The sequence below is a fragment of the Spermophilus citellus genome (genome assembly GCF_964194105.1).
Source record: "Spermophilus citellus genome assembly, chromosome: 4".
NCBI lineage: Eukaryota > Metazoa > Chordata > Mammalia > Rodentia > Sciuridae > Spermophilus > Spermophilus citellus.
Window position 1 is genome coordinate 41,554,678 of NC_138185.1, and position 26,756 is coordinate 41,581,433.

General features: G+C 41.2%; 1 protein-coding gene across 2 annotated transcripts in view; it reads right to left on the reverse strand.

Moving 5' to 3' along the window:
• Window positions 1-7,960: 7,960 nt before the first annotated feature.
• KIF16B (kinesin family member 16B) overlaps window positions 7,961-26,756 on the reverse strand; it is a 311,644-nt gene continuing 292,848 nt past the window's right edge. Inside the window, exon 27 of one of the 2 annotated variants that reach the window (XM_081289710.1) lies at window positions 7,961-9,480. In XM_081289710.1, coding sequence (XP_081145836.1) covers window positions 9,322-9,480 — 159 coding nt within the window. In that variant the 3' untranslated portion in view covers window positions 7,961-9,321. The remainder of the gene's footprint in view (window positions 9,481-26,756) is intronic. The other variant, XM_081289711.1, reaches the window with a different exon arrangement.

The following is a 26,756-nucleotide window of genomic DNA, read 5'->3' on the forward strand; positions in this document are numbered from 1 at the left end:
AGGAAGCTGCTGTCCTCCCGCAGAACTTGAGTCTCTGTGGTGGGTGACAGTCCCTGGCCAGGTAAATAAAGCTCTCTTTTGATTTGAAATTCAGACTTAGAGTGCTGAAGACTGTTGGAGGATGAAACACGATGGTGGGCCACTGGTGGCAGGATGATTGTGGTTTTCTGGAAAACTAACAGGGCACCTGCCATCCCTGAGACTGTCAGTGAGGAGTCCTGCCTAGCTCGCTGAGGTCATAGTCCAAGAGTAAGAGGATGGTGCATGGAGATAGTGCAGATTTAGATGCAGAGAACAGAGGTCTTGTGGATTAACTCTCAGGCCATGGTGTTCATGACTCAGTAGGTGACATAGACAGGAACTTCAGAATGTCCAGTGATGGGCTGTGGTGGGAGTTAGGGGGAAACCATAGCTTTTGGATTCAGATCAATATTGAAGTTGACCAATAGCTGATGAGTGTTAGGTCCAGGTTTCCCTGAAGCAAAAGCTCAGTGTGCCAATCAGTAAGCCCTTCCCTCCTGGCTCCAAGCCCAGCCTTCTCTGTTCTGCTCTGGGATGCTGGGACTGAAACCTGCAAACCTTAATTCTGCTTTGCCAGCTGCTCCCTGTTAGGCTCTGCCAAGACAGGGCATTAGAGGGACACCTCAGGGCTGGAGGAAGGAAAAGAGAATTGATCCTATTTGTTCTCTGTTCCTGTCAGCATCAATCCCAGGAACACTTCTGTTTGCGTCCTTCTCCTGATGAGATGACTTCCTGTTCTCGTCAGTATCACCTCATCCTCACTCTTCCTCCCCACATTGGCAGCAGCCCTTGCTAGAAGCAGCAGCTGGATCTAGTCTGTAGTTTTTCCAGTATTGACAGATAAACTTCATTGTGCCCTGGTGCTCAGAGAGGCAGCAGCCCCTTTCCAGGGCAGCCCCGCCAGGACCCTCTTTCAGCTGAGACACCGATGCCAGCAGCCAGTACCCCCTTCTCCTTGGGGTCTAGTTTTAGCACTTTAGGGGCTTTTAGTCTTAGTAATTCCAACCTTCTTCCCACATGTTCCCCCATCTCTAAAGGAGACAGTTGCTTCCTTTAGTTTACTACCTCTGTGACACTTTTGAGTTTCCTTTTATTTTTTCTTTTTTGGCTAATTGTAATTATTTCAAATTCTTTTTGTGAAATCACTGGTGTGATTCCTGTGTCCTGTTTCTCCAGGACTGACATAGTCATTATTTTCCTCTAATCCAGGTCATGGTGGGGGGGACCTGGATTTAATACTGGACACTGAAACTTAGGTCCCAATTAGCTGTCACTTGGGTGAGTCACAACTTCCTTCAAGCTGTTTTACCTTTAACAGATCATTTTACATCAGCGATGGAGATGGTAACACCATGCAGAGTGTAGCATGCAGATGTGCTAGGTGCAGCCTGGTGCCTGTGTGGGTGTTTCATAACACAATCTGAATTTCCTTCAGTGGCACGTGTGTTCGCCATTCACATTTGTACTCTGTCTAGTCCCTGAGTGGATCCTGGATGCAGGTTGTTTCCAAGGCTCTTTCTAGTTCCAACACCCTTTAGTTTCCGGCCAGATACAGGGCTGTCCTGCTCATGACTTTTGGTTTTTCTGGGAGCTTGGAGGCTGTCCTATTAGATAGTACAAGTGACATCATCTCTGCCTAGTCACAGAAACAGAAAACAAATACCAGAAATGCTGCTGTCCTGAGCCATTCAGACTCCCTAATGTTGTGTTCTTTGAGGTCAGCTTGGGGTGTAGCCCATTCCTCATCTGCAGTGGTGGCTGCCTTTCTGGAAGGTTTGCAGAAATAGATAAAGATTTTCCCTCAGCACTGAAGACTGTTGGAGGATGAAACACGATGGTGGGCCACTGGTGGCAGGATGACTGTGGTTTTCTGGAAAACTATCAGGGCACCTGCCATCCCTGAGACTGTCAGTGAGGAGTCCTGCCTAGCTCTCTGAGGTCATAGTCCATGAGTAAGAGGATGGTGCATGGAGATAGTGAGGCACTTTACCTGATTGTGAAAACTAGCATCACATGCAGCTGGAAAGATCTAAAGGGCCCACCTCCTCCTGCCTCTGGCTTTTCCCTTGAATAGATTTGTACCTGGGCAAGAGTTACTTAGAGAGACTGCTCTTGAGGAGTCCCCATCTCCATTAAAATCAACTCTTGCTTTAGCATACAAATATCCTTCCTGATTCCAAAAAGGAGTTTGAGTCAGAAGAACACATGTGGTCATCTTCAGCATCAAGGGTAAGGTGCATGGGTTTGGCTGTTTGGGAGACACTGGGACCACTATGTACAACGTGTCTTCCTCTATCCTGCTGCTCCTTGCCACCTGATATTTGTCCTGGCTCCTCTTGTTTTTGTGGGAGACTATCATTGGTACAGCCATAGCCAGTGGTGGTCTATCCTCTATTGGTGATGCTGTCGTTGGAGGGGACCAACAATGACGTCTCTGTTTGCATCAAATATCAAAGGTAGTTCACTCAGTGGCCCAGTGAATTTATGCATAAAGCCCAGTAGTCCTTTTGACTGACAGCATTGAATTCACACAAATTGGACCATACTGAAAGTTTCTGAAGACCTTAGGTAAGGTATCAACCTACAAGTCCCTGTGGTCAATAGAATCTGATAAAATTCACTGAACCATATTCTCAGGGTGGCTAAGAGGCTTTGGTATTTATTCTAGCAAAGGGACTTCCCTGTCAACCCCCCAAAATAGATTGAACAACCCATTTCTGATGGAGATATATATATATATATATATATATATATATATATATATATATATATATAATAGTAATTTATAGGATAGCCTACTTAATTACAAATAAACAATCTTTTAGTTGAAGCTCAGAAGGAGCAGAGACAGTTTAATTCCTGAACACCCCTGATTAAGCAGGACATAATGTTCCTTGGCAATTGCTGCTTTCACAGAAGAGATCTATGACAGCTAGGCCTGTGTGGGGCTCCCTGCTCCTCTGTTCACAAAGCAAGGATTAGGTAGGAGCCCCCAAACAGGACACACTTTATTTGGGCTTGCTGACTACTGGAGTACATAAGTTGGGCACCCCACAGTGGACATCTGAGGGTCCAGGAGACCATGCTTGTCTCAGGTAAGAGTTTCTGAATTCTGGGAAGCCTAGACACACAAAAGGTCCAAGCACAGGAGAGTCAGTCTCCAGATGGCACAAGGCAGCATCGGTCTCTTATCTGGTTAACATTTAAAGGATGAGTAGTGTATGCTTAGCACTTAGTCCCGTGCCAGGACAGAGAAGATGCTCATGCGTATGGGTTGAATGGACGAGGCTTATGGGGCACCAGTGATGAGCCTTCTGCTAACAACAAGAACAAAGGAGAACACAGCTGGCTTTCTATGCATTCTGCCTGTCACACTCTCTTGGTGAGGTCCTTGATACCAAGCATGTGACCAGGGGAGCTACAACAATGGCCAGTTGGGTCTGACCCTTCACTACTTCTATAGTGGGAAGGAGGCTGGGGAGGTGGCCATGACATGAATTTGTATAGGTGACTTCAAGTAGGATAAGTACCATCCATACTTTATGAACTTGCTGAGGTCAACTTCAAATAACTTCTTCAACTTGTGGTGCTTGTCCCTCTCTCCAGCTCTGAAGGGTCTGGTGGGTGTGGAAGGTTTGGGAGGAGAATGGCAAACTGTGCCACTAACTACAAGATGGGGACCAGGTGGGAGGTGTGCAATAGTGGCTGCCTAGCTGGCACGAGTGTTTTCTGGTCAGAGCCATATGCATGCATAATAGGTCCAACAGATAGCAAGCTCTTAAAATAAGTGCTGCGGGAACACTCCATGCCCCAACCCCTGAAGGGAGTGATGTGCTCTTTGATCAGGATTTCTTCACATGTGGTTGTACTGGAGACCTGTAGGCATGGAAAATGCTTTAAAGACCTAACTATAACTTTCCCCATTCATTTGTAAAGGATAAATAGCTAGAATTTTAATTACTTTGCAACTGAAAGTTTATAGCCATTGTGGATCAATTTTTCTTACAATACATGCCCCCCCCCCAAAAAAAAGAAAGAGAAACAAAAAGATAAGCCAGGTATGGTGGCGTGTGTGTGTGTGTGTGTGTGTGTGTGTAATCCTAGGAGGCTGAGGCAGGATGATCACAAGTTCAAGAACAGCCTCAGCAACTTAGTGAGACCCTGTGTCTCAAAATTAAAACCAACCAACCAACTAAACAAACAAACAAAAAAAGGGTGCTGGAGGGTGTGGCTCAGCGGTTAAGCATCCTGGGTTCAATCCCCAGTACCCAAAATAAAAAAAGAAAATTGATTTACGATGGAGGCACGCCACCCTCCCCTTTGCCATGGCTTCTGGCTTTTATTTTTAGAGGAGCTAATGAGAGTTTAGACATCAACTCAAGTGCAAATCAAACAACAACAACAAACAACTCTTAGTCACCACAAACTGGTGCTATTGTTCATTGTGATTCTTTCCTCTGAAGATAGTCCAGGCAGCTTTGAGGGAGCAGCTGCAGCCTGCCCTCCTGCCCTCCTTCTTTCCTTCCTCTCTTCCTACAAAAAGACGAGTAAGGAATGATGGAGTCTCAGGAATCACAACCCCGCAGGCTGTTCTTCAGCGAGACACTCTCAGGCACAGCTCTAAGTGCTACTGGAAAGACACAAACACTTCTGCAAATATTCACAGTGCATAAGGATTTGTGACACTTTGAGAAAAATAACTCTGCTTTCAAGAAGTTGAGGTTGTTTGACTATGTGTTTCACGTATTGTTTTTTCTTTTAGGTTTAAATTCTGGAGAAACACGTCTCTCTTTCCAGAGACTTGCCTTAATGTTACTAGTTTTGTAAACTGACCCTGTGGGATTTTTACATTTTCCTTTATTCAGTTTTCCACTTTGTACCTCATGTACTTCCCACCTGCAATGCACAACTTCTTGCAAACACATCCACTTCTGTCTCTGAATGGGGGAGATTCTGCCCTTTCAGCAATGGGAATGGAATAAAACCAAGAAGTTGAATCCCAAATTTCCACAAAAGTCAGAGAGACCTTTGGATAAATATCTTATTATTCCATTTTCAAATAAAGGGTACCAAATTAGTATAGTCCAAGAAAGTACATTTTGTCAAGCACATGGTGCATGCCTGTAATCCCAGCGACTCAGGAGGATGAGGCAGGAGGATCACAAGTTTGAGGCCAGCCTCAGCAACTAACTGAAGTCCCAAGAAACTTCGCAAGACAGACTCTGCCTCAAAATAAAAAATAATGAAAAAAAAGGGCTGGGGACGTGGCCCAGTGGTTAAGCAAGTGCCCCTGGGTTCAATCTCCAAACCAAAACAAACCCCAAAACAGAAGTACATTTTGTATTTAGTCCGTTTTGTAAAAGACATTAAGAATAGAGAGCCTGCTAGACAGACATGGGATAGCCTTAGGAGACAGTACCAGAGCTCAGTGGCAGACTTCCATAGTGGTTAAGTTCACAAAAGTGCTATCTGAAGGCTGCAAGGATGAACTCACATCCTTGAACCCTCTCAGTTCCGTCAACTGCTTTTCTGTCCTTCCTACCATTTTTAGAGTTTAACAGGATAATGAACCACCAAATAAACAATCATTCTGAAGGTAACAACCTGGTCATTAGCAACATCAACACTCTAACTCCCAGGTACTGTTCTAGGAACCATTTGAAATACGATGCTTTGGAAATTTATAATACTGGGTAGGTGTTTTTTAACTTGGAAATCCCTGTTTGCAAAATTCAAAACTGTACTACAAAATCCCTTTCCATCTAAGAAATTGCTATCTGAAAAAGCAGTTTCAATAGAAAAAAGAAAAAGTCAATAACAAGGCCCTCTTATTATACATGGAAAGAGTCTGTCATTAAAAAGGTGGAATATACACACCTTAATTTGTCAAGAATGAGCCTCCCTAGATTAATGGTCTTTGTTTCCCCACAACATAAGTCACTGCCATGGACATCTGAAATAAAATTGAAGCAGTTATTTTGTCATAGAGTTATTGTACCTGAATTTCCTTACTCTCCTTTCATTTAAATTGGGGCAGGGGGACCTTTACGATAAAGTCTCATCTGAGCCACTCCTTCAAATATGTGTTGATATGGGAGAGGTCTCCTGGGGCATAAGTGTTCAACTATCAACCAATGACCCCTTTAGGAAACTTTTGTAAAAATTACTGTACCTGAGAACCTAATACTACTGTTTGGAGGGGAGATAACTGAGTATATCTTTGCTCATGTTATGCTTAAGTTGCTACCCACAATCTCTTTAAGAGGATGAGGTTTGCATTTTGGCAGGCTTGGAAGAATAGGAGTATGGCCCACTTCACAATGGAACACTGTTCTCTATCTCTCACAGCTGGGTAGAGGAAATAGGGTCATGTGACTTGGGACTGTGAGAGATGTGTCCAGAAAAAGAGAAAATCTTCTTTTAAAAGTTGAACCCAGGACACCAGTCAATGTGCTTCAATTCCAAAAATGGGAAATGTAGCTCCCGACAGCTCCCCAGAGGGGGCCTGTATCTTTGAGTTCATGTGATATTGTAATCTGTGGAAGCTTTTGGTTGCTTCTGCCCAGATTCAGATGAATATGCTGTCTAGAGCTCTGAGTGGAAGCCAAAATTGAGCAGAACTAGCTTGAATTTGCATAAAAATGTAAATGTGTATTAAAATGTAAATTTGAAGTGACCTTGGGACCAGCTACCCTGTTCATTATCTTCAAAGTATCTCCACACTGTGCACCAGAGAATCTCCTAGATGCTAGTCATTGGTGAGCCAGCATGACTTGGTTATTCCCTATTACCTGCCAAAATTGATCACAGGGTTAAATTTGAATATAATTCAGAAATAGCAAGGTCCGAGTGGGAACTGGACTGAAGGTTACTATATTGTGATTTTAAATAAGATTGGTGCAAGACTTAGGAGGGAATGATAACGCTGATTAAAAAAAGAATTCTGTTCAAGCGCCTTCTATTCATCAGACTGACTACAAGAGCCGAAGTTGATAGCTTGTCAATCTGAATTGCCTAAAGGGGTCAGGTTGGTATTACTGATATTTGAGGCACTCTGAAAGTACAGTAATGCAATACACAATTGCTAATTTTCATTTACTCCTTTAAATTAGTCCAAATAAAGAAAGTTTCAATTTTTTCATCCTAACTCACCCATCTTATCTTTATTTCAGAAGGAATTTATTTGTTTAGATGTGACTTTTCACTTGCTTTTCAACTTTCCCTCATGTTTTATTCAGACTCATTGCCTCTAAGATTGGAAGTATGCATCTCACATTTATACACTAGGAACTATAATTGGCCCTACTGAAATTGTTTATTCCTCTGCTGCAACCATGGGCCAAAATGGTATCTAGAGGTCATTCAATGCATAGGCTGGCATCGATTTCAGATGCAGAGACCAAGGTCCAGAGAAGTAAAAGGACACATTTATGTTTTCACTGGCTTTATCCAGAGATAACCAGCACTAGAACTCCAGACACAATTGTGATTTACTTCAGGTGAGGACTGGAACATAGGATCTTATGATTACTGCATTTCTTACAAATGCATGTCTATTTTTTCTTTCCAAATGTCCTGGGTGATTTCAACAAAATACTTGCCACAAGCCCAGCCACCAAAACAGGCCCAAAAGGGCAAAAGATAGATTATCTGGTCAGTCGAAGAAAACCATTGACTCAGCAACTGATGGGCAGATTTAGTGCTTGGCTCCTTTTAAATAACTGACTTATGGTTAATTATTATCTCCCCAGCTTTTATCTTTAATCTTTAGTTTTAAATTCTTGGTAGTAATTGCTCCTAAACCTATGTGTATAATGCAGACAAAAGCAAGTCCTTCTGAGCAATTAAAAAAAAAAAGTCCTCATTTTTTTTCACACTAAACTATGATTTTTAATTAGTGCAATAATAGTTCCTCCTGATAGGGATAATTGCATCTTTAAGCATATTTGAGGTTGTAGAGCTCTGTTGTGCAGGCATATTCTAAAAGACTGAATGTAAATATGTTTTGTTCACCATTCATTTGTGACTTCAATCACTATTATAACTGCATCTTCTGCAATAAAAATGCTAAATTATACATTATATATCTTTCCAAGCACATTAGACCAATTTTTAAACAGCCCAGTAAGAATGAGCATGTCACAAACTTAAAGCCAAAGTGTAGATATTATCACTTCATTTAATATTGAGAGCAATTCAATTTAAATTCTGGAAAAGCAAATACCTTTAATAAAGTTGGTGTGAATGATTATATAGTTTGATATAACTATTGTACAGGAGTGTGTACACATATAAATCTATAGATAGAATTATGTACATTTCAATATATACCACATATATATTTTAATTTTGCCACTCATATTTTTCTCTTTAGTAAAACAAAGCGATTTTACTGTACAAGGATGTGCAATGCTACATTAAGTCCTGAGTAATTTAAGGGGTTAGTAATAAAGTACTCTAAATTCTAGTCTTCAGCTAAAGATCCAGTAGATACTGTAACAAAAATGTGAACAAAATAATATTTAAAAATATGCATCCAGTTTTGCACTTATTTTGTGCTTAGCAGAAAAAGCTTGAGAATGCACAGCAGCCATTGAGATTTGGGATAATGTCCTCAAACATTCAAGGTTAAACAGTGTCCTGTTTGTAGGGATTTATAGAAATTTTAAGTGATGTCACCTACATCCAATTTGTCAAGCATGGAAGATTCTAGTCATGATTGGACCAAAAATTTCCTTTACAGAATATGAAATTCTATGTAAACATCAGTGTTTATGTATTGTATAAAATTTCTGATCCAAATGAGGAAAAAGAAAAGGAAAAAAATACAGTAAAATAAAATGCTTTTCTTGGGATATAGTCAGTCACATGGAAATGATATAAAAAAATCAGAGCATATTTTTGTGATGGAGGAAACCAGAGGAAAGTCATTTAGGAGTGGTCTGGCAAGCCACCCACTCTGGGAGTTCCCAGGTTGGCTTGGCTCAGGGAGCTCAAGTTAAAGAAGCCACATTCATCCTGCCATGGGGGATGGATGCTGCTGCGCAATAAGGAGGAAGCACTATGGGAAAAGGCCACATTCAACTGCAGTGGAACAGTAACAGCTGCCTGTCAGGGTCACCATCAGCAGGCAAAGTGTCCCATTCCCAAACTGAGGCACTAGGTATGATGACGTGAGGCGTTCGGGTTGGCTGCTGCACGTCTGCCTTGGGCGGAGGGAGGCAGCCGGGATCCAGCCTTGCATCAGAGCGGGCTTCAACTAGAAGGCACTGCGTAGGTGGTTCCTTTGTCATCCCGGCTCTACCCCGTCCCATGGCTGCTGTAGTCAAAGACTCCTTTCTTGAAGAATGGTGAGAACTCACAAATGGTGTGTTTTGAAAGGGTCAGTCCCACTTTGTTGATGTGTAGGGGTGATGTTGCAGATTGGAGCATCACGCTGAAAAAGTCCCTGAGGTATTTCTGAGGAAGAGACAAGAGTTAAGAACATGGTCAAGATATCTCTGGGTAGAGTCAAGGAGAGGAGAAGCAATGTCTAGAAACAACTTCATGTCTACCTGGATGCATATGTTTATTTCATAAATCAGACCTAGTGGTGGGGGTAGGGGGACTCCGAGGAACACCAGCATCCAAGGAAGATCCTCGAAGCCCTCAGCATCAGACCAAGAGAAAACAGATTGTGATATCCATAAACACAATGAAACGTTTCTTTGGTTCAAGGCTCTGATTCATAGCAATGCCACCAGGTCTATCTGCAGACAACACTCAGAGGAATGCAACAGTGCCTGGCCCTGGGGATCTGCTGTGCAGCAACAGTGTCATTAGTTAGTATCCTATTTCTAACCCCCTCACCCCAGTTACGCATGAAATAGACAATTAAAAGGAAAAAAAAAAAAAAAAAGAAAGGGCTGCCCATCTGTGCAGTTAAATGTCTGGCTTATTGGCGTTTTTAAATTGCACAATCTGTATCTGCTTTGAAGCCTTCTTATAATGTAAAGGGGAAAAAACAGAACAGGAGGATCAGCTCTAAGCATTGATATTTACAAATCATTTTGTAAATCCAATAATCGTCAAGAAAAGGAAATTCTTACTAAGGTGAACAGCTCAAGACCTCTTGCTCTTGCCCTCCCCTACTGCAGGTGATTGTCACATTATCTGCCTTTCTTGGCACCAAGGAAGCAAAGCAAAGCATTGAAGAGTAGGCTCTAAAATGTTTAGGGTAAAATCAGACATGGGTGCTGAAGGGATGTATTAAAGAGAAGTGGATACATGAGACTAGTTGATGTATTTATATCTGGCAAATCTCATCTATAACAGAAAATGGGTGGAGAGAAGAGTTTAGACCTAAACCTTATTACTCAGTTTGTTTAGAAAACAAACTTAGAAATTAACCATAATTCTGGACTGTAATGAAAATTTTGTTGTCTAGGAAACATGACCTAATCCTTGAGCAGTCATTTCCAACTAGGGGCAATTCTGCCTCACAGGGGACATCAGACAATGTTGGGAGACATTTCTGATGGTCATACTTGTGTGTTGCATGATACATCTAGTGGGTGAAGGTCAGGAATGCTGCTAACAACCTACAACCCACAGGACAGTCCCTAGAACAAATAATTTTCTGGCCCCAAATGTCAACAGTACCTCAGCTGAGAAAACTTGCCCTAGAGAAAGTAGAATTCAGCTGTATCTATGGATTGCCCACCTGAAATCAAAGAATTTCTGAAGGAAATCACTCAGCTCAAGGAAAGTTTATTAGCTCTTTCTTAAAAATAATACAAGAATTACAAGTAACATTTGTTTAACTTAGGTTTCTACAGATCTTCTAATGTCTAATTTTTTATATTTTATAGAAGTAAAACTGATATACAATATACTGCATTCTTTTTTTTTTTTTTTTGCGATGCTAGGGGTGGAACCCAAAGCTCATGCATGCTAGGTAAATGCTCCTACCGAGCGATGTCCCCAGACTTGAAACTGTATATTCTTTAAATATGTAATTTGATGAGTATTGTTACAAGTAAAAAAATAATACCACAAACCAAGAAAATGAACATTTGCATCACCCCCAGAAGTTTCCCAAGTCACTTTATTTTATGTGGTCATCATACACTGCCTAGAATTACACATCCTTCTTATAACAGCTATTTTCTAGAGAGGAGGCTGTAGCTAGGAGACATGAGAAAGGCTAGTAATCAAGAAGAGACCTGGAAGCAAGTGCTCTTCACTCAGACCTGGTTTACTGGCTCATTATTCCTAACATACTAGTCTCAAAGTGCCCTTTCTAGAAGGATCCTGAAACTGACATAAGGTAGAGGTGAGAACTGCCAAAACCAACTGCTGAAGAATGAACATCTATCTTAACCTTGGTAGTTATTAGCACCAGAGAGACAAAAGGAAATTTGACTTCAACTTTCCTAGGAGAGGGACCCTGAGAACATCCACTTGTAGGGAACTCTGACTTCCATCAGACATGGTTAAGAGCAAATACTGTAGACTATACTCGAGCAACCAAAGCTTGTTGAAATCTATGTGGATACTTGATTGTTTTTGGCAAACCAAGAGTGAAATGCTACAGAATAGGATGAGGAGTTCCTCACTTGTGCAAGGAGCTGTGATTCTTCCATAATTTAATGAGGGATGGAGAGAGACTTCTTCTTGCATAGGCATTGTCTCTGTAGCTCTTGGGTGGCTCCTGCTTCAGATACCCCAGGCTTTGCATTAACATGCAAACTAATGTTTACCACAAACTTGCCTTGGAGATGAACTCTGTCAGACAAGGAGGCAATTTAAATCTGGGAACAGATGTTGTATCAACATTTGTCATAATTAGTTCACAAAGTAGAGTCCCTTTAAAGGGCCAATAACGCCTGAAGGGTATAATGAGAAGTAAAAGTTAAAAATATAAATAAAAGTAAAAGAGAAGTATGGGAGACACCTTACCAAACACAGCCTGGCCATTAAAAGAGTACTATAAATCAACTGCAGGTAATGCCTTTCTCTTTAAATAAACTCATTAGCATGGCTTGATGAAAACTCCAGCTAGAAAGATCTGATTTGACCACTTCCAAACATTACAAAAGAGTTTTTCTCTGCAAAACAAATCTCTTGCTAGCATGAGTTTCAGGCAGCTTGGTTTCCTTTATGTGAGCTGCTTCCCAGGTGCAGAGAAAGCATTTGTCTAAAAAATAATCTCTGCAGTGACTCCATTTTGCTCCCAGGTCTGGAGGACCAGGCATGACCTTTGCTAGCTGTGTCCAGAGACAGCCACATGCTGGCGTGAGCTGAGCACATTCTGGTGAACCACTGAACCAAGGGACAGAAGATGGTGCTAAAATTTCAGAAGGTTCTTGAGGTCACAGACAGTGTCTCATTCTTTGCAGTCTCTGATCATCCATGGCACACTGCCAAGCTTAGGAAAAATGCTGAGAAGAAACCTTGATGATTGATTTCGATGAGTTAATTTTTTTAAGTTGAAATACATAGATGGAAAACAGCTCACATCATGAGTGTAAGGCCTAATGATTTTTCACAAAATGAACATACCTATGTGATCGGCATCTAGGTATAAGTAAAATGATTTCTCCAGCCCCAAGGCAGCCCTCCTCGTACTCTTCTTCCATTTATAGTCCTCTCTCCAGGATAACCACTCTCCCAATTTCTAGCAGCACAGGCTAGTTCTGCCAGTTCTTGAACATTACATTAATAGAATATACAAAGATATACTTTTCCCACGGCATGAATTTATTTTTTAATTGGTACAATATTGTTATACATGAAAGTGGGATTCATTGTATATAGTCACGCATGCACATAGCATAGTTTGGTCACTTTCATTCTGCAGATCTTCCCCTTTCCCATTCCCTTCTCCTCTTTCCCTCCTCCCTCTCCCTTGATCCCTTTACCTCACTGTTCTCCCTTCTATTTTCATGAGATCCCCCTTTAAAAAAAATTCTTTATTTCTCTCTTGCTTCTGCATATGAGAGAAAACATTTGACACAGTATATGATGAATGCCACATTTGTGAGATTAATCCACACAACTTGTATATAGTTGGGCTTGTGCAGAAACCTTGCTTGGAGAGTATTCCATATGTGGACGTACCAACTGCTCAACTTTAATACAGGGACATACAACAGTGACAGTTTGGTCTTTCTGTCTGACCTCTGCTTCAATAATGAAACCCACTTTCACCTATTACTGGTGTCTGGTGAGTCACATTTATCACTATCCTAATATCCTCATTTCTCATTAGGGTTTGAGGCTCAATTTAAGATCAGCCAGTGTTCTAAATCCTGGCTATTGTATATATTTAAATATAGTATAATTATATAAAAAATAGTAACTCATATTTAATTAATGATTTTTGTTGATTTTTGTTTTCCACAGCTATAGCTAAAGGAAGAAACAAAAAGTTCTCCTGTCAATTCTACCCCTTTTTTGTGGATCTTAAGAATTCTAGTTCTCCCTAGCAAGTGAGAATTATGTCTAGGAACTGAGCTGCATCCTCAGGGTAGCATACTTTATAAAAGAGAACTGCAAAAATTGAAGGACATTAGGAGTTCAACTGACTTACTAGGAGTCAAATGACTTATCAGGGTCAGAAATGGCAAGGTAGGAAAAGGATTTGTAAAATTCATTCCCCAATTGCTATATCTCACTTTTGTTTTTCAGTTGTAGTTGAACACATACCTTTATTTTATTTATTTATTTTTTTTGTGGTGCTGAGGATCCAACCCAGTGCCTCACACACGCTAGGTGAGTGCTCTATGGCTGAGCCACTACCCCAGTCCTGTATCTCATTTTTGTTGGGTTGGCATCCTTTCCTTCCCCCTCCCCTTTTCATGGTGGCTGTGGGTGGGGACTTTCCACCTGGCTGAGGACACCCGAAAAGGCCACTCAGAAGCTCACATGGGCAACAGACTCCAAACACTGTGGTTTAGCTGGCTGAAGCAATCGCCCTGTCAACTCACATCAGCCCTGACCGACCTGCGCTAGACATGATGTCCCTAAACTCAGCTCCACCAACCTGCTGTCAGCAGCTGCCATTTAGATGGCCTAGGCCTTCCTGCCTCCAGATTCCCTCATTAGAATTGCTCTTGCCTTTCCTGCCTGCGACTTCCCTGGCCCTCACCCTTTTGCAGACAGGTGAACCTTACCTGGGAGCTCCCCAATAAACCTTCTTTGGGTTCCTTATTCTTTTTTTTTTTAAGTATTTATTTATTTTTTTCGGTGTAGATGGACACAACACAATGCCTTTATTTTTATGTGGTGCTGAGGATCGAACCCGGGTCCCGCCAGTGCTAGGTGAGCGCTCTACCGCTGAGCCACAATCCCAGCCCCTGGGTGCCTTATTCTTTTTGCTTTGTTCCTGATCTCATGTGCCCTTTCTTCTTTACAGCTTTCACAGAACATTTTCTCTATTATAAAAAGAAATAAAAGCAGGCATAATTAAATCTCTGTAGCCTGTTAGGGATCACAGAAGGCCTGCAACTTCAGACTACCCTGGTGGTGGGTGATGGCATCACAGCCCATTCTCTGTTAAATGCCCAGTCTCGAGGCCACTCAGAACAGCAATGGAAACCTTGTACAAGGGCAGAATAAGCAAGGGTCCGGTGAGGACCTGAGAATGAGTGATCAAAGGAAAGGGAAGAGGTCCAGAGTAAGGAAGCCACAGAGACAGGAGGGGCATCTGGGGGACAAAAGAGGAAGAGGTGGGATGGAGGAGAGAACAAAAGAGGTGGGAGAGTAAAGGAGGAGAGCATGACAAATGGCCACGATTTATTTGTTTACAAGTTGGAAAAAAAAAAAAGGCTTAAGAACAAAAGAAATATATCAGACACATTTATCCAGGTTATTTACTTTTCGCTATTTGGACCAACATAAAGTATAAAGAAGGCATTTTCTTATCAGTGCTTTAAGAAAATCAAATGCCCAGTATCCTAAAGGTCCTGAGTTTTATAAGCTGAAGAGCCAGGACTCAAGGCCAAATCTCCCAACTCCAGAGCCTGATCTGATCCACCAAGCTGCTGAGTCCCTCCTCTGTTCAACAGCACTATCTCTCATGGAGCAAGTCTGCCTACTTGGGGCATCTCAGCTACATGGGTCATATACCTGCCTTTCCCAGGCTGATGGTGCTCCCATGGTGACAAGTGGGTACTGGGCTCTTTGGAGTTAACATTCCACAGAGACTTGGGGAAAGAGGTGAGCCCCTATACTCTTCTACACAGGGTCATCACCATTCTGTTAATGTACTGATATGTTAGTGCCCTGGTGAGCACTGGCCATTTCCTGACTGTCCTGTATCCACTTTTCCTTCCAAAAAAGCATCCAGGTCTCCTTCTGAATCAGGGTAAATGGCTGGTGAATTTTTTCCCATTGTTATTCTGGGATAGCAAACAGCTAATGAAGCTACCACTTGGAGTCTGCTAAAACCAAGAGACCTTAGGGACAAGGTACTTCCAATTGCATAGCATTGTCATGGAACATTTTCTTTCTTTTCTCTCTCTCTCTCTCTCTCTCTCTCTCTCTCTCTCTCTCTCTCTGTGTGTGTGTGTGTGTGTTGGGGGGGTACTGGGAATTAAACCCAGGACACTCTGCCACTAAGATGCATCCCTTAAACCAGCTCTTTTTTCATTTAGAGAAAGGGTCTTACTAAGTTGCTGAGACTGGTCTCAAACCTAAAATTCCCCTACCTCAGCAACCTAAGTCACACTGGGAGGCTGTGCTTATATGTACCATAGTGCCTGGCCTTGGAGTATTTTCAAGAATGAAAGAAATTCAGAGACCTCAGTGGAAATCTTGAGAGCTTTAAGACAGCCAGTGATCTCTGTCCATTCCCGAGCCTTAGAGTTAATGAACGCATTTTCTTACAATGGCTATAGTCCTTTATTTACAATAAAGCTCACTGCTGATGCTCCTCAAAGCATGGGCAGGTGGCAGACACATCGTGAATCAGAAGAAACTATCCATGTACAATTAAGCTCCTCCAGGATTGGTCTGTTGTTGCATCAGGTCTATTGTCTCATATGAAGGCACCTGCCCATGGCACTCTTCCCTAGAAAGAGGCTGATCCTGGGAGGTTTTTTGGAATAACATTTAAGATTGGGGCAGCATTCCCAGTCAAGCCTTAGGAGGGAAGGTTCCTTCCCCAAACCCTCCGGAGGCTGAGGTGGGAAAACAAATTTGAGACCAGCCTCAGCAACTTAGTAAGACCCTTTCTCTAAATTAAAAAAAAAAAAAAATAGAAAAAAAAAAAAAAAGAAAAAAGGGCCAATCCAAAATTCTACCACCATTTGAAAATATAACTAAACATTATTAATCTTTTGAACCAAAACATAGGTTAATATAGTCCACTGGCTGTGTTAATGAGTTTGAAAGGCAAAACACAATCCCTCTAACAATACAGGGTAATCCAGCAATAATTTTTTATTTTTTATTTTTTTCCTGGATGCATTATATTGATTAGGTCTTCCAAGCTAAAGTTCTAGAATGTGCTACTACATGCTATTTTATTTTAGAAATTCTTGATGAAGTTCATTATATTAACATGATCATGTGTGACCTACAAATTTTAGTCTTAGCTCTGGCTGAAAAGAAATACACTGGGAATTATTGGAAAATTGGGCAAAATCTGGACTTTATATAGTCTGCTAGGATTTCCTTTTTAACTCTAGATCTTCTGGATGGAATCTAAGTCTGGTCACAGGTACCAACCACAGGTTCTATGTCCACCCTGGCAAAACCTCTGACATCAGCAGGGTATTTCATGGTGGGCTCCTTCTTATAGATATTCCCTTTTAGGTATATATAAAATTGGAAAGAATAGAAGGAGTTTTAGTCACCCTTTTCACTGCTATGACCAAAAGCCCTGACAAGAACAATTTCAGAGGAAGAAAATTTATTTGGGGCTCAGGTTTCAGAGGTCTCAGTTAATAGTTGGGCAACTCCACTCTCTGGGCCCAAGATAGGCAGACATCATAGCAGAAAGGTGTGGAGGAGAAAAGCAGCTCAGGACATGGCCACTAGGAAGGAGAGAGGGGGGGGGGGAGGAGGGAGGGAGGGAGGAGGGAGGGAGGGGGAGGGATAGAGATGCTCATCAGGGACAAAATATAAACCCCAAAGGCACACCTCAGTGACCTACCTTCTGCCTACAATACCACGTAGTTAATTCATTCAAGTGGAGTAATGCACTGATTAGGTTAAGAATCATTCTACCTCTAAGATTTCTTGCATTGTCTCACACATGAGCTTTTGGGACACATCACAACCAAATCATAAAAGAAGGCTTGACACTAGGGGAGGAGGGGAGAGGAATGGAGTCCAAAACAGCAAAAAAAGTGAGCAAGGAAGCAAGAGCTGCATGTGTAGGGATCTTCATTTGTAGGGATGTGTAGGGTAGCACAGGATTGAAGCAGAACACAGAGGGCCTTGAATCTGGATGGCTAGTAGGTACTTTGTAAGAAGTGTTTTTTTTCTTTTCTTAGTTCATATGCACAGTGACCCTAAGATAGCCAGGGAGGAGGAGGGCCTGAATGAGTAGCTTTTATTTACGGATGAGGAAACTGAGATGCTAAGAGGCAGTGACTTAGCTAAGGTCAATAGTCATTAGAGACTGACAAAGTAATGGGCTCTTCAAATCTGGGAGAAAGTGAATTTTTCAAGATTTAAGCCCTTACGCCTGAAATGTAATGGGTTTTTTCCTCAGGACTGTCAATACCACTCTCAGGTAGGCTCCTAGAATTTTCCTTGAATTTCAGTCAGCTGCTATGTATGTATGCACACGTATGAAAATAAGAATTAGGGCCTTCAGAAGCATTTTAAAGACCTCAGCCTCCTTATCTATTGGCTCCCTCCCCTTGATTTTAATTAGCAGTAGGATAAAGTCATGATCATTTCATGTTATTAAAGTTTCTGTTTTAATAAGCCTCGTTTCTATAACTGTGGCTAACTGCTTATTTCATGTGCAATATATCACCCCGGCTGTGTCATTCTAATGATTTCCCCAGCCATCTCACTATTGTGGAACTTTCTACTTTTTATAAGATTTTAACATAAATCCATAATTTAATTTAAAGTTGTGGAAATTATTAAAATTGAAATGTTCTTTAAAAATGTAATGGGGCATTATCTGCCTTTGCGTTGTGACATATTAACAGGGAAGAGAGTTCGGTGGCATTCCTCATTCCCAGAAATCATTAACCACTGTGGCAGCTTAAAGACAAGCATCAGTCTTATAAAACTTAGAGGTTTCATTTACCTTGCAGCCTTTGGAAAATCCATCGACTGATGAGTTCTGAAGATTGAGCAGGTCTGAACGTAGATACCTTGGGATGTTTCTAGAACTGAGAGGGATCTGGTCACCACTGGCCATATGTCATGGATCGAACCCAGGCGGTCAGTATGATTCACTCAGCAGTCAAGTCTTCCCAGTTCTAAACTCCCATAAATCCAGGACTGAAATCCTCTTACTAACTTTTTAAAAATCATAAAATTTGGCTGCATTGCATCAAATATGTCAGGCTATTTCTCAACATGTCCCCAAATGATCTCCACACACCAATGAAAGTAAGACAGTTTGATGCAGGCAACCCAAGTATCCAGCACAGTTACTGCACACCTAGTTGTTCTCCATGAAGCAGTGTGCCAGGCGCAAGGGCTTGAATACACACACACACACACACACACACACACACACAAAACTTGTCCTCACAGGCACATGTGCTGGCCCTTAGAATTCATTGTTCAGGATCAGTCCTTGTTCGTTCCTGTGTGTGCTTTGCTTCCATCTTCCAATCCAATGTATTTTTTAATGATTGGCTCAAGGTTGCTTTTTATTGACTCCTTTCCCTTGACTTCATTCATGCATCCAACAAACTCTTTTTGAAAGTTTTTCACATGCCTGAACTGGGCTAGGTGCTGGGATTCAAGTGAGTAAGACTCAGTTTTGTCCTGAGTAACTTAAAGTCCTGTTGGAGGGATGGGCAGGTAAAGCAATAATTAAAATATGGCCAGAAGAAAACAGGAAGGAGAAGCTTTTGGAGCACTTAAGAAAGGAACCCGCCTAGTTCTAGGAACTGGTATAAAACCTGAAGGGTAAGAATTCAGCAGGTGAATAAACTGGAGAAGATACAGAAGACAGTTCTAGGCAGGGAGGAGAGCAACTACGAAGCCTAGAGGTGGGGAATCAGAGCTCTAGAGTACTGGCAATAACCTAGCATGAATGGACTGGCCAACTGGCATGGCCTGTTCAGCTTGGGGGACGCACTCTGGACCTGGGACTGTTCCCTGGGTTAGCATTCCACCAGTCCTTATGCTGGGGTCCCATGTACTATGCGCTGGAATCTCTCTTCTCTTTGATCCATGGAGCTCTGCTGGCTGCCATGTCAAGTGATGTTGATGATGCCAGAGAACTCCTAAGAGCCTCAAAACACCTGCTAATTCCCAACTCCTTCCTTCTCTACCATCTGTCTGAAGGTACCCTGCGCCACTGTACAACTTCATATGACACTCCCTGGGTTTCTTGCAGCATGACACTTGCACACTTTTTTCCACCTTTACTGGTTTACATCACCTTTTCCATGAAACTCAGGATAGTCTATGTATGTATTTGTAGGCTAAAACACAAACTAAAGCTATTTTTTAATTCCTTATATGACAAAATAGAAACTTCCTGCTTTGCTCCACCCTGATTTCCTGGGATAGGCCTCCCTGAGGTGGTATGCACTCTTTACCTAGTGCAGGGCAGGTGACTTTCACAGTAGGTTTCATTCTCTGCCCAGTAACATCTAGTCCCTGAGTGCCTCTCTTCTCCCAGAGAGCCTGGCCATCTCAACTTTGACAGCTGTCTGGAGGTGAGGCATCTTCTTAAACTGAGACTATACACTGCTCAGTGACTAGCAGTTACCAAGAACAGAGTGCCCAGTGTGTAGAGGGTACCAGCACAGGCCCTAGGGAGCAGTGAGGCATGACTTCCAGCCAGGGTAGCAGGTACTGGGAGAACAGGCCCACTTGGTCTCTATACACAGTTAAAGGATGCTCCAGCAGTATTCACAGATAGTATGAAAACTGCTCCAGCTCCAAGACCACCCACGTTCCAGGACTGTGTCTACTTTCTGAAACCAGAAATCATATTCCCCTCATGCTTCAAATCTCTGCTGTCTTCTGCTACAGGCCAGAGAAGACTCTGCTTTTAAAGGGCTTTGGAATGATCTCCCTTTTGTCATGTCACAGAGTAATCACAGGAGTGTATCTCATCAGACTCATAGGTTCTGTGAGTCTCAGTCAAGTAGGGAGAACTACACAAGGGTGAGGGTCATTGTGAATCTCCCCAGCATAGGCATGCAGTTTCCCCACCCTTGGTCTACGTTGTAACTGGAATATAAAACACATGGCAGAAAGGTCACAGCAGAGCAGGTAGTACCTGGAAGAGAAACTACTCAAGAGAGCCCATTCACATTTGTTGGATGGGTCCGCAGCATGTGTACCCTCTCATCTCCCACATTTGTGCCACACACCTGTGGTACAGTGTGTTCAGTGTGAAGTATTCAATAGAAGCATTGTCTGGTGGTGAAAAGATGGATGTGTCTGCATCATCTAATCCTTTGCCATAGGTTACTGTAATGAACAGCACAGCTCCATACTATAGTTGTAAAGTACAAATGCCTTCTAATGCTTGAGTTCTGAGCACAGAACATACACTAATATTTGTTTTTAAAATTGACTTAAAATTTATTTTTCTTTTTCTGGTTGAAAAGTTTCACATACACATATACACACAAGTACAAAGAAAAAATTTTAATGTGTGTGTGTACGCATGTGTGTACATTCACTATAGTGAAAAGTCTCCCTTTCTTTTTTTTTTTGAGAGAGAGGGAGAGAGAGGGAGGGAGTGGGAGAGGGAGGGGGAGAGAGAGAGAGAGAGAGAGAGAGAGAGAGAGAGAGAGAGAGGAGAGAGAGGAGAGAGGAGAGAGAGAGGAGAGAGAGAGAGGAGAGAGAGAGAAAAGAGAGAGAGAGAGAGAGAGAGAGAGTTTTTTAATATTTATTTTTTAGTTTTTTGGTGGACACAACATCTTTTTTATTTTTATGTGGTGCTGAGGATGGAACCCAGTGTCCCGCGCATGCCAGGTGAGCGTGCTACTGCTTGAGCCACATCCCCAGCCCCAAAGTCTCCCTTTCAACTAACCTCTACCTTCTAAAATCTCCTCTAGGATCCCCAAAATTTTACCATTATTTACTGTTTTTTTTAATGGGTGTTTTCCAGAGCATTTTATATCTACATAAGCAAATATAAATATAGCTGCCTCCACTTCAACTTACACAAATAGCGATATAAAAGAGATGCTCTTTTGAACTTTACCTTATTCATTTAACAGTTTATACAAAAGAAAATTCTCCACAAGTTCATAAAAAAGTTACTTATTCTGAAAGTGATTTTCTAGCTCATTATTAATGGACAGGTAGGCTATTCCAATCCCTGTGGCAGTTCTATAAGATCGTAAACCATAAAAGGGAGAGGATTTTTTACTACTTTATCCAAAGGATGCATACTAAACATTCAACATGGTGTGTGGCACATAGTAGGTGTTCAGTAAGTTTACCAAATGAAAGACTGAAGGATGGAGAATATTAAAAATAACATTTTGATAAATAAGATTTTATCTTGGCAAGTAGGTCACTAAACCTACAGGGTAAATTCTTAAAGTGAATTTTTCGGTTGAAGGGTATATGTGTTTTTAAGATTTTGATTAATATCGCCTAATTATTCTCCATAGTCCCTGTATCTATTTATAATCTCTCCAGCAATGTTGGAGAGGAGACAGTCAACATTTCTGTTTGACCATACTCAAGAGTTTGAAAAAAAATCTTTGGAAGATCATCCAATCCTTTTTCTTGTCCTCATAAAATCAGCAATATTGTAGCTGAGGAATCTTAGCTAGATCCTTTGATTCTTTAACAAAGGAAGGAACTGCAGAAGGTAGGTTGGATTAGAAATCTATATATCCTTAAATATCCAGACATCTTTCTGAAACATTTATCCATGTCTCTGTGAAGGATCATGTCCAGTTGAGTTTCCAAATGCCAAGAATTCCCGGATACACTTCAAAATAATCTTAGTCTGAAAGTGGAATCCATTTTTGGGCAATATAAACTTTCAAATATGGGGAACAAAGTCAAGAAAGAGGTAAAGGTGGCCTTAAAGGAAGTTGGTCGGGGAAGTGGTATGTCTAAAGGTTTGTTACGCTAGTGACCCCAATTACCCATGCTTCCTGGGACTCACAACCTTGTGTGTGGCTCTCCCCCTTGAATTTAGGTGAAGCCTATAACCTACTTTAGATAGCAGAATGCACCAGAGGTAATGCTTTGAGTGAAGAAGCCAACCTGGGTTGGATGCTCCAATACTCTGGCTGAGTACCATCCTTATTTGAAGCAGGATTGGAATGTAGGCACATAAGTGGTCTGACTGGGTAAGAGCTGGAGTGGATCAAATATCCAGCTGATTTGAGAACCACTCAGAATCATAAGCAATAAAATGGCGGTCATTTTGAGTCACTAATTTGTGAGGTATTTTATTACACAAGGGTAGATAACCAAAATATATGGGGTTGGGAGTAAGGCAGGAAGATGAGGGAATAAATGAAATCAGTCAAGGTGGAATGAAAAGAAGTTTCTTTGGTTTTTATTTATAATTTATGACTAGACATAAATTAATGTCCTATTCTACTTCATGCCAATATCTTCCAATCCTTTTAGTATTTCTAATGAATAATTCTGTTTTAGCAGATACTTCTTTTCTACCAGCTACTTTTACTATCCTAGGTTTTAAAGTAAATACTTGAAATAAGTAGTCCTCATTTGAAATACAGCATTTATTTCTTGATGTCATGGACAAGTCTGAGAGCTCCCAGCTAAAATTCATCAGGGTGAAAATGTTAGTCTGTGATTACAGAATCAGAACTATTCATTATAGCTATTCGGAGAACCTTCTTTATGAGTTTAATGACATAAGCATATTGTATTGAATTATTATGGTACTGCATCAATTGGATTCATAAATTTAATATACTCAGTCTGGTTCACACATTCTAATAAAACCCAGCAAGCTTTAAACATTTTATAAGGGATGTGTGTTTAAAGTCCATGTGATATTCAATTTTTACAGGTTGACATTCTTGCTTGGAGTATTAAATAGCTTTGATGATCATGATGACCCAGTGGGTGGCAGAAAACCCACTAACAGACCAGCACATTAGGGAGACAAAACCTGCTTGAACATATTAGCTGACTTATCTCCTCTCCAGAGCAAATTCCAAGCCATCCCATTTTCCCAGCTCATAGAGGGGAAGAGTGGGATTCCATTTATTTGTACCTGTGAGCCAGGAGTGAGGACATGTGACAGCTGTATGGGAAGAGGCTGCGGGCTTTCTGGGATATTCCCATGAATGCCACTTTACTTCACTTGTTTGAAAGAGAGAAAAAAAAAGGTGGGGGAGGATGCGTGGGAGGAGTCCAGTTCCCAGTGCTCACTGTAAGTCTTTAATTTGTTGCTGTGTTTGGTTCTAGGTGAAGGAAACGTTAACAGGCTCAACTTAGGTGTATAATAACTCAACAAGGGCAGTACTGAGGAGAGGGCCAAAAATAGAGCCCTGGGGGCTCACCCTGGCCTGTCTGGACTCTGGTTTCACAGTGTGAGCGAGCTCCTTGGACACTCAGCCCTGTGCAGCCACCGCTAGGCAGGGAATGCTATAGCACACCTGTCTGGCGTTAGCCCTAACTCCTCTGCATCTCAGTTTTCTCATCTGATTATAGTATCTTCTTCTCAAGATTAGAAAATTAAATGAACTGCTCTTTGTGAAGTGCTTGGCATAGGGTCCAACTCACAGTACTTAGGTAATAAGAATCTACATTATTATCTGTAATCTATGTTGCATTGTCCTTGGGGAGCCAAGAGGCAGATGTTCATCTTCTCCTCTTCCAGACGTTTAAAACACATAAAATTAAAATGTGAAATATATGACTTAAATGTTTTCCCCTTCAAAGAATAGAAGACAGTAAGAAATTGGATTTTTTCCCCTCCAAATCTCCTTATATTGGATAGCAGCAGACCCTTTATTTCAAGAGTTGCTTTAGAGCAACCAAGAGTTAACATGTTTTCAAAATGGGAAACTACATTTAAAAATAAATTGAAAATCTAAATCATACCAGGTAAATAAATTATCCCCCAAAAGTTGGTTTTAGGACAAATTTTAGATATAGATATTCTGAAAAACTATATATTTGGGGAACTATAAAATGCAAAAGCTACTATTGTTTTTTATTTCCAAGCTCATGGCTCCTTCTAGCATTCTTCAGAATTTCCTGACATTCTAAGATCTAGTGACTGCTCCAAATGACCAATTTGACTGAAACAGACTTTCAAGTGAGAATCTTGTCCTGTGGTACCTCTTGGCTACAATGTACTTAAACTCAAAATAATCAGGCACTAAAAGACTTGTCACTGAATCATTTGCTGGCATCTCAATCTCCCTTTTGGTGGAGCCACAGACAGACATGGATGCAGCTAAAGTATCAGGAATACTGGATGACTTGATCCCGCCTCTCCCTGAGCTATGGCTGTGGTTTAACAGAACAAGCCTTCCCTTTAATATCTGACCTAAGGTAGTCTGTATGTTGATGGCAAATTCCCTTTGGTTAAAATTCAGCTGGCCTTGGCTATTTGAATAACACTAAGTTCCTGAATTCAGGGCAAGGGGGCAAGTTTGGAGACTGGGGTGGGTTGGGGGGAAGACCTGTTGCCCTCTTTTTTTGTTCTTTGGACCAGGGGTGCCTGATGATCCCTGTGGAACTATTTGCCTTGAAGATTACCCTCCTACTTTGGGGGTTATTCTTCAGTGTTAGGCACTGCTCTATGTCCCTGGGGGAAGCCATGGTCAAGCCCCAGGTGTGCAGAGGACTAAGGCACTCAGTGGTGGGCCCATGACCCCACCCAACAGAGACGATTAGTCAGGGGTCGGGATTATCTGCACCAATGATCCTCTTCAATGGGGACAATGACTGAGGCCTGGCCATGTCAGGGAAGACAGAAGCAGGGAGAAAGGCAGTTCAACTTCTCAAAGGCAACATGTCTAACTCTAAGAAGGATGAGATGAGGTGTGAATTTCACACAGGAAAATGCAAATAAAAACTCCTTTTCTAAACAGATATTATTTAGAGAATCATAGAGAATTATGAAGCTAAATTCAAAAATACACATTGCTAAAGCCTGTCTATCCAGTATGGTACAATGCTCTTAAAAGACACTATTCATTAAATGACTATGCACACAATGGCTGTGAGGTAATGCTAACAAGGGTCGATAATGAGTGGCCCCTCCTGGGCTGTGGATGTGGCTCAAGAAGTAGCTCGCTCGCCTGGCATGCGTGCGGCCCGGGTTCGATCCTCAGTACCACATACAAAAAAAGATGTTGTGTCCGCCGAAAACTAAAAAATAAATATTAAAAAATTCTCTCTCTCTCTCTCTCTCTCTTTATTAAAAAAAAATGAGTGGCCCCTCCTCAGGACCTTACCTTGTAGAGTACTTCATGTTCACAATATCTTCTTTTTCCTGACCAAGGGAAGGTTACTGAATTACTCCAAAGAAAGAAGTATACTGAGTCATGATTTATGCTTTCAAATCAAACTTTGGAAACTCTTTAAAACTGTCCTGGCCATCTCTTAAAATTTGAGAATTTTACTCAGAAGCTGATTAAACATGTGCTTACTCAGACATACATGTTTGGCCCTGTTAAACACTGAAGCAAAACCCAAATCTGTGAAAGCATCCATTTTTCAGTCATCAAAACCTTAAAGACCAGTATCTGTTTTCACCTGCAATGTGGTGAAAGTAGTGCCAGAAAAGTTGGAAAGAAGCAATGGGTGAAAGTGGATAGAAAGAAGAGTCCAAATCAAAGGTAAATCTAACCAGTTGGAGGATCTTGGAAAAGGCTGTTGGGCTTTTAATCTAAAACATAATGGAATAACTGGGGCTATGTTGACACCCAGTTTCTGCCACATGAAAATTGCCCTTCAAAGTAAGAAATGTCAGTGTGCGTTAACTAAGCTATTACTTGAATGTGGCTTAGATTATTTCAAATAAAAAACTCTGAATAAGTACAATTTTGTGAACTGGAAAATAAACACTACAAATAGAAAAGGAAAGGTGAACATACACTAATATGTGTAAGCACTTCAGATTCTGGAGCTTTTAAGAGCAGAAGCAGCCCTCCTGTTGTCACAGCATTTAATCAAAGAGCTCTGAATTTCAAGCCCTTCAATCCACTGGGGCTGTGTTTCCAGCTGGCTAAAAATCCATTGAGAAAAACGCAATGGTTTCATTTTCTACCATTTTCAACTTTGATTACCAAGTGCTTTTTTGACTCCAAAATCAGTTTCTTAATTTTACTTATAAATAATATGAAACAGGTGATCTCAATTACAAAATAGATTAGGTAAAGCTTTAATTTAAAAAAAAAATGGTTGCCTAGAATGAAAATTATATATGTAAATGTAAATGCATTTCAGGGAATTGCTGGGTACAGAAATAAATCTATTTAAAATTGGGTGGGAACTTCACACAGGCAAACAATAAAGCAAAAAGTTGCATGGAATTGGAACAAAGTGATGTCCTTATCCATTTGTTTCCCCCTAAATATTATCTCAAAGGGCTGCAACATATGCTGAGATAAATTAACATTATGAAA